The 8,238-nt window shown below is 52.5% G+C and overlaps 1 protein-coding gene across 1 annotated transcript in view; it reads right to left on the reverse strand.

Annotated features, from left to right (window-relative positions):
• MYOM3 (myomesin 3) overlaps positions 1-8,238 on the reverse strand; it is a 47,367-nt gene that overhangs the window by 24,243 nt on the left and 14,886 nt on the right. The window contains exons 9-14 of the mRNA XM_039854823.1: positions 7,946-8,107; positions 7,162-7,303; positions 5,876-6,075; positions 5,198-5,251; positions 4,683-4,810; positions 2,090-2,273 (exon numbers count right to left, since the gene is read on the reverse strand). Of these exons, the coding sequence (XP_039710757.1) occupies positions 2,090-2,273; positions 4,683-4,810; positions 5,198-5,251; positions 5,876-6,075; positions 7,162-7,303; positions 7,946-8,107 (870 nt within the window). The remainder of the gene's footprint in view (positions 1-2,089; positions 2,274-4,682; positions 4,811-5,197; positions 5,252-5,875; positions 6,076-7,161; positions 7,304-7,945; positions 8,108-8,238) is intronic.

Raw genomic sequence — 8,238 nt, forward strand, 5'->3', positions numbered from 1 at the left:
GAAGTCACTAAATCTGCAGTTTTCCTAAGTCTTTATCTTTAATCTCTAGAAAACTTGATTTTCTTTCCTTGAAATGTCTCTGTTGACTTTCATGGCTCCCTGAGACTAAGCTACTTGAGGTTGGAGCTGCCATGATTTGTTAAATGTACGGATGGATGGACCGATAAATGGATGGATGAATCAGTGAGTGGATGAGTGGATGGACAGATGGATGAATGAATGGATAGATAGATGGATGGGTGGATGAATGGATGAATAGATGAATGGATGAATAGATGAATGGATGGAAATATGAATAAATGGAAAAATGGCTGACGGGAGCAAAAACTTCCTTCTCTTTCTACTTCTCAAACTTTTTACACATCTTTTGGTGGCTCCCCGTTTTCTACTGTGGGACTCTTCCAAGCTTCTTCTCTTTTACTTACTTTATTTTTCCCCTCTCCTGTCATCTCGTGAGTCCATCTATTTCTATGGCTTTAGCCTTCACCTCTCTGCAGGTGAATTCCCAGACTTTACCTCTAGCTCTGCCCTCTCTCCTGAATTCTAGAGCTCATCTTCCATTTCACCCAGACACCTTTCCTTGTGTTCTGGTGGTACTTCAAAGTCAACAGGAAAAGGCCGAACTCAGCATCCATCCAACATAAATGCAATGTTTATCGAGTGCCTACTCTGAGCCAGGCTCTGCACTTGGCTTAGGGAATGCACTGAGAAATAGACTTGAGGTCCTGGGCTCAGGAAGGTCCTGTTAGCAACTTCAGAAGCCTCTCAGGCTGAAGACAATGTGGCAGTAGATGAAGGCTGGGTGGAGGAGAGAGGCTGGAAGGAGGCCACTCAAGAACCCACGTGTCCAAGAGACGTGATTCTACCCAAGGGCAAAAACCTGAGCTGAGGGTATCCATGGAGTAGTCCTCAGGCATTAAAATTATGACTTCAAGGAGGATTTAATGACATGAGGAAATATTTGTGATATAACGTTGATTTTTAAAAGTAGAATGCAGATCTTTACATATGGCTTGACTGTACTTTAAAAAAGATAGGCATGTGGTCAAAAAGCCAGAAGCCCAGGCGCCCACATATTCACAGTGGTTACCCCTGGGCAGTGGAACCATGGGGGTGGGGGCATTCTCTCTCTCTCTCTTTCTCAATTTCTTAATTCCTTCCTTCCTTCCTTCCTTCCTTCCTTCTTCAGCCTTCACTTCTCCTCCCTCCCTCCCTCCCCTTCCTTCCTTCTTCCTTCCTTCCTTCTTTCCTTCCTTCTTTCCTTCTTTCCTTCCTCCTTCCCTTCCTCTCTCACTCTTTTGCTTTTTGGGGGGTATTTCCCCATTTTTATGTAATTTTACTTTTATAATACAAGTAAATACCTTTTCTTTTCTTTTTTTCCCTTCTTCTCCCTGCTCTTCCTCTCCCTTCCTTTTTAGAACTGTACTAGACTCTTACCATAAGGCTGGCTTGTGCGCCAGAGACTGCCCACATCTAGTCGCAAACCACTCACAGGCCATGCCCCAAATCAAGCCTACATGTTAACCAGACCAGAATGAAAGAAAACACCACTTGCCCTCCAACCCATTCACACTTGTTATGAATATGTACATTCATTTGGCAGGTGAGGACACCAAGGTTTGCAGCTCAGAAATGACTTGCCCAGGCCCATGCCATGCTACAGGTGGGAGGTGTTCCACTTGGTGAGCCAGAGTTCGAGGTGGGGCAGCATAGCCCCCACCAGGGAGGGGAAGGAGGTGAGGCAGGACTGGGTGCTGCTTGGAGATCTCTAGAACCGAGGGACCACTTGGTCACACTCAGCACTTATGCTGGACCCAGCTGGATTCTGCAACTTGTGAATTACTGTTTTGGGGGAAAAAAAAAAAGTCTTTGCTTCCATGAGCCTCTTGTCCAGAGAAATGTGAATCCTGATGTCCTAACACTTTATAGGCCTGAGATCACGTTGCTTTTCAGCTTCGTGGTAGGTAGCAGGGGTCAGGGACAGGGAAACGGGCACGGCTCTGTCTCGGCAGCCCTGGGGTCCTGAGTCCCGGATGCAGACAGACCCGCCTGGCCTGGCCCGCCCCCATCTCCTGCATCACGCAGGTACCTGGCTTCCCCTTCAAGGTGATGGGCTCGCTGGACTCCGAGGGGTCACTCATGCCATACTTGTTTATCGCGCGCACTCTGAAGACATACGACTTCCCTTTCTCCAGATCCAAAAGGGCGAATCTCGGGGATTTCACAGGAGTTTCTGTGCTGATGGCCTCCCAGGTGCCACTACCTATGACTGACTGTGACAAAGGAGAGAAACACTCATGAGTTGGGTGGTTGCCTGGGCCCAGCTCCGTGCTGGCCACTTCCCCCACATGCTGTCATTAACTCCCTCAACCATCCCAAGCCCCATATCTCCCTTAGAGAGAAAGCATCTCTAGGCCTGACACCTGCCACTTGTTGGGTCATATTCCATGTTCCCTTTTGCCCACCCATCATAGCTCTGTGCTGCCTGCTGCTGCTCCTTGCTGGTGCTAGGCCTAATCCCTGCCTCTGGGCCTCTGCACTTGCTGGTCCCTTCCTTCACCCCCACCCCAATGATTTCCCCCCAGAAATCTCTTGGTCGGCTCCTCATTTCCTTTAGGCCTTTATTCAAACCTCATCTATCTAAGGAGGCCTCCTCAGTCCTTCCATCTAAAACGTCAGCAGCCTTTTCCCTCAACACTACAAATCCCTTCCCTGCTTTATGTATTTCTCTTTAAGGCTACCACTAGCTAATGTGCTAAACATTTTACTCATTTATCTTGTTGATCATAGGTCCCCACTCCCTACTCGAAAGTCAGCTCCTGAGTCAGGGGTTTGTCTGTACCTAGGGTTTGTCTGTACCCAGGGAGGTAGTCTATCTATGATCCTGGGACAAATAAATGAGTAAATGGATGAATTCTCTCAATAACCCTGCGAGGTAGGTGTTAATTTCCCCACCGATGAGGAAAGTCAGGTTCAGGGAGTTTTGGTGACTTGGCTGAGAGTCACACATCTAATAATTGGTGTATTTAGTAGTTAAGCTCAGGTATGGGGGCCCCCAAACCTGCTCACTCTCCACAGCATCAGGGGCCCCAAAGGCAGCCACAAATTCTGCATCTCTAGGCAGATAGAGGGGAAGAGCCGAAGGTGATACAGGCGAGTGAGGCACCCAGAGAGAGGCCACTTCTGCTGACCCAGAAACCCCAGGGGACCCGCTGACCCTGCCTTCCTGTTCTTTCCCATCCCAGGGCCCCGCTGGCTGTCGGTGGCCTAGAATCCAGCTAGGCCAAGGAATTGCTATAGAAACCAGTGAACATTGCTGTGTACCTACAGTATATCAGGTTTTGTTCTGTCTTATGTGCTTTAATTAATTTGATCCTCGTTTTGACCCTAAAAGGCAGCAGTCCCCAACCTTTTTGGCACCAGGGCCCGGTGTTCCTATAAGAATCTAATGCCTGATGATCTGAGGTGGAGCTGAGGCCATGATGCTAGTGCCGGGAGCAGCTGCAAATCCAGATGAAGCTTTAGTTGCTTGCCCACTGCTTACCACCTGCTGTGTGGCCCAGTTCCTAACAGGCTATGGACTGGTACCGGTCTGCTGCCTGAGAGTTGGGGACCCCTGCTATAAGGTGTGTACAATTATTGTCTCTATTGTTTGAAAGAAGAAACTGAGGCAGAGGAGACTAAGTAACTGGCCCAGCGTCACACAGCTAGTAAGCAGTAGAAACAAGACTCGAACCCAGGCGGTCTGACTCCAAGGTCTTGACCTTATAGTCTACCGCCTCACAAAACAAATCTTCAATTATGATAGCTTTCCTATGTCTAAGCAATACCATCACCCGTGAGTGTGCAAAGAAAGGCCCATTTGGACCACCAAAGCCAGAGGCATCTCCCCGGAACTTTTTTATTCATTGATTCATTAACCCTGTACTGTCCACTCACTATGTGCCAGAGTCAGGGATGTCTCCTTGGGAAGCATTTACAGGCCCAGGGCTGCTGGCCCCGGCTGGGTGCTGCATCTTATTTCACCCGCATGGAGTAGGTTGTCCAGTCTATACTGGAGGAAACTGAAGTTCAGAGAAGTTAGGAAACCAGCTCACACAGCAGAAGTCAGGATTGGAGTGATCTTAACGCCAGGCCGTTTTTCACTCTGCTACCGTGAAATCTATTCCACACAGCTGCACCCTCCCCAGACACCTGTCCCCGCTCTGTCCACAGTGAGAACCACCACCTAGTACAACCTGTATGCCCTGTGAGTGCCACTAGTCACCAGCCTAGCTTCCCTTCTGACATGGCTCTGGCCAAGAAGAGATGCTTGACCTGATGTGTGGCCCAATGCTAGCCAGGCCTGGAGGCAAGGAGGTGCCCAGAAGAGAGTGGATCTTACTGTTGGTGCTGTTGTCTGTCTCTTAATTTTGTGTATACCCACAGACAGCTTCAGAAACTGCCATCAGTAACTGACCTCTCAGGGCTGGAGGTAATCTCAGGAGGTCATTTAATCCATCCTCCTGCTTCTATGTAGGGCCACACTCAGGCCTTTCCAGGCAAGGAACTCTCTTCTATGCTCTGAAGGCCTCCCCAAGGGATAGATACTGACTGGGGGTCTCTCAGTGCTTCCCTGAACTCCCCCACAGCATGACTATTTCTAAGCTAGCCAGCAGCCGGGGGCCTTGGGGTCTCCATACCTTCTCCAGGGTGTATGTCAGTGGGGCTTTGCCTCGGGGTCTCGGCTCCTCCCAGCCCAGGACCACATAGGTCTCGCGGATCTCGCTGGCATGGACATTGGTCGGAGGGGAGGGGATGGTCACAAAGTCTAGAATCAAAGTCATCCAGGGGCAGAGGTGGGTGGTCCCTCAGAGAGTCCCAATCTCAGCTCCTCATTTCATAGAGGAGGGAACTAGGGCCCAGAGAGGGGCTGGAACTTGCTCCAGGTCACCCAGCAGGGCTGGCCAGAGCTGGAGCCAGAACCCAGCTTTCCTGATGTCCCTCCCGGGACTTCCCACCTCTTCCACGAGGGGCACGACAAGGTGGGCCACAATCACCCGAGAACCCTGGCTCCCCCAATGGGGCCTCTCTCTCCCTCGCCTCCCACACCCTACAGGGGCAGCCTCTGTCTCTTTGCCAGTTTGCGCTCCAGAGCTTCTAGAACCATAAAGGGGACTGGAGTCTTCAGGCAAAGTGTCAAGAGGGTCACACATACCTTCAAAATCGTCTGTGCTGACCGAGATCTTGTTTCCCAGGTCAAAGGGGATCTCTAGGATGGAGAATGGAGCAAGTTGGGAGAGAAGTAGGGGTGCAAGGTATGTGGGGACTGGGTCAGAGCAAGTCTGCATCCTGTGGGTGCTGATTCCTAGACCCTGCGTGATGCTCTGTCCTCTTGGGACAAAGGGGACAGAGAGGAGAGGTGATATGCCTGGGGTCAGGTACCCAAGTCATGGTGGAGCTGGAGGCAAACTTAAGTCAGGTTGACTTCTGAGGGCTGGGAGGACTGTGTCCCCTCACTTCCTCCCACCCCCCGGCTGGGGGCTCCTGAGGCAGGGCTGTCATCCTCCTCCAGGTTAAGAGTGTCTGAAGAAGGTGCTGTGGTGCTCCCTCACATTAGTATCTCCTGTGGATAGGACTGGTGTGTCTTCTGTCAGACTAGCCATACCTTCTCGCTCAGGCGAGGGGCTCCTAAGGCCAGCACTGTGTTTCCTCCAAATGACTAGGAGTTCCTGTCTCCTCCATCAGATTAGGGGTTCCTCAGGGGATGGGCTGTGTCTCACCTCTTGGAATTGGGCTTGGAATGGGGGCCGTGCCACCTGTCTCCTGTGTGAGCCAGTCCTGAGTTTGCCCTGATTGATGCTCTAGAATGTCCCTTTAGGGCCTCTGTACCCACCTATCTTCCTTCGGGCTTCATCATGGTCACCCATGACAACTGGTTCTGAGGCCTTGGAGGGGAGGCTGCTGCCTGCTTTGTTGATGGCTCTCACCCGGAATCGATAGCTCTGGCCTTCGACAAGGCCTTGGATTGGGCACCTACAGGTCCCTCCAGGGGCCTCATGGCAGGGCACCCATTGCCCGGACTCGCCCTGGCACCTGTGGGAGAGTAGTCCCATGACTCACACCTTCCCAGTTGGAGCCTCTGCCAGGGCCATTTCCCTGCCCTGGGCTGCCTGCCTAGCTTGTCTCGGCCATTTAAAGTCCTGCTCTCCATTAAAAAGCCTGGCTCGAACCTCAGGCCCCCAAGAGGTTGGGGACCATCTTCCACCTCCCACGATGGAACTTTCCATGTCTTTCATGGAGCTTTCCTGTGTGCTTGGAGCTGCACTGTGTCCTTCACATCCTAATGGTCCACAGAGTTACATGTGATTACTTTCCCTCTACAAATGCAGACACATGGCCCAGACAGCGGGATGACTGCTCAAGGCCACACGGCTCCTAGTGGTGGAGTTAGGATTTCACTGAGGGCCGTCCCCTCCCTAAGTCAGCGTGTGTTCCAGACTGACCCTCAGAGTCTGGGCTCTCTGAGCCCTGTGGGTACCATTGTCCTCAGGGCCTACCACAGCACTAAGTACTGGATGGATGGGCCGGTGGTCACATGCAGGTCCAAATCCTGACTCCACCACCAATGAGCAATGTCATCGTCCTACGCACCCCATTTTCCTGTGGAATGGGGCATGAAAGAATCCCTCTTAGGGTGGTTTTAAGGCTTCGGTGAGATAAGGCATGCAGCAGGTACACAGTCCTCGAGCCATCAGTGGCAGGATTAGGTGTTACCTCAAACTAAGGCCTCTGAGCTGGTGGCACATGAAGGAGACAGGATGTCCCAGCCCCTCCCCCTTCCTGGCATGCCTCTTCCCTCCAGGGTCAATGCCACTCAATCTCTGTCTGTCACTCAGCAGGAAAGTAGCCAACGAGTGCACATGTGCTCAGGTTTCGGTCACTGAGTGTGTGCCCCGCCTGGGGCCAGCTCCTGCTGTCAGTGTTCCAGAGGCAGCGGCTGACTCCAATGGCAGAATTGCAGGTGCCGGTGAACACCCTTCTATTGCCCCTAAATGATACGACACGGTCTACTTCCTGCCAGGTATGGGGCTCCCTCTTTCCTGTGGCCCCCATTCTCGTCCTCACAACCAAGCCAGGTCTACCCCCCGAGGAACTCTGCCACTCAAGGGGCTGACTCACCACTCGATGGAGTAGCCGAAGATGGGGCTGCCCCTGGTGTCACTGGGCGGGGTCCAGGTCAGGATGAGGCAGTCTCTGTTCACATCCAGGCATCGGACATTCAGCGGGGAACCTGGGGCCCCCAGCTTCTCGGCTGCAGCATCTGAAAGCCAGGGTGGAGGGTGGGGAGGGAGGGGGCACGGGGAGGCTCTTCCAGCTCCCGTCCACTTGGCAGCTGCTCCCTCTCTCCCCTGCACAGCCTCCTCTTTTTGTTAATCATCCAGGGGCTCAGTTTTGATCTCAGGACTTGAGTAATAGCCTCCCCCTTTTAAACAACAGTATCTGGGGGGCACTGGGAGTACCATTTACTAGGGGCCCATTCCACATGTACTATGCACCTGGGTAATTGGCATTATTAATCTCTGAGCCCAGGAGCAACTCTGTTTTGTAGATGGGAAAACTGAGTCTCATAGAGGAAAAGTGACTTGTCCAAGGTCACCCCACTAGTGAAGTGACAAAGCCAGGAGGTAGAAATCAATCAGGGATTAGAATCATCCCAGTCCACACTCGGCCCTCCCTCCCCAGCTCTCACCAACTCTGAAACTCTCAGGCCGTGTCCTTTTGGAGGGTCATAGGAGGCCACAGATTCTTAGGGAGACTCTAACACAACATCCTCATTTATAATAGGGAAACTGAGGCCCCAAGGAACAGGGGAATTGCCCAAAGTCCCACAGCAAATCGGTCAGGGCAGAGCCCTGTTCTCTGGGCTCCAGCTGCCCCCTTTACCCCCCACCTGCCCGCTCACCTTTCACAAATACATAGGTGCTCTGCTCCCGGGGCCCAAAGGGTGAAGTCACCTGGACTGTGTAGAACCCCTCGTCCTCCTTGTAGGCGCAGGACACCTTCAGGGATGCCTGGCGGTCTGCATAGAGGATCTGCCGACGTCTTGAGGACCTCAAGAGCCTCCCTGTGGAGGGGAGGGGTCCAGTGTGAGCTCCTAAGGGATCCTGGCCTTGCCTGGGAAAGCAGAGATGCTCTGGGGGTCTGGGCAGAGGTGGGGCTGGCCAGTTGGGGACTCTACCAGTCAAGGGGCTGACT

Source organism: Pteropus medius, unplaced genomic scaffold, assembly GCF_902729225.1.
Source record: "Pteropus medius unplaced genomic scaffold, Ma_sr-lr_union100, whole genome shotgun sequence".
Taxonomy (NCBI): domain Eukaryota; kingdom Metazoa; phylum Chordata; class Mammalia; order Chiroptera; family Pteropodidae; genus Pteropus; species Pteropus medius.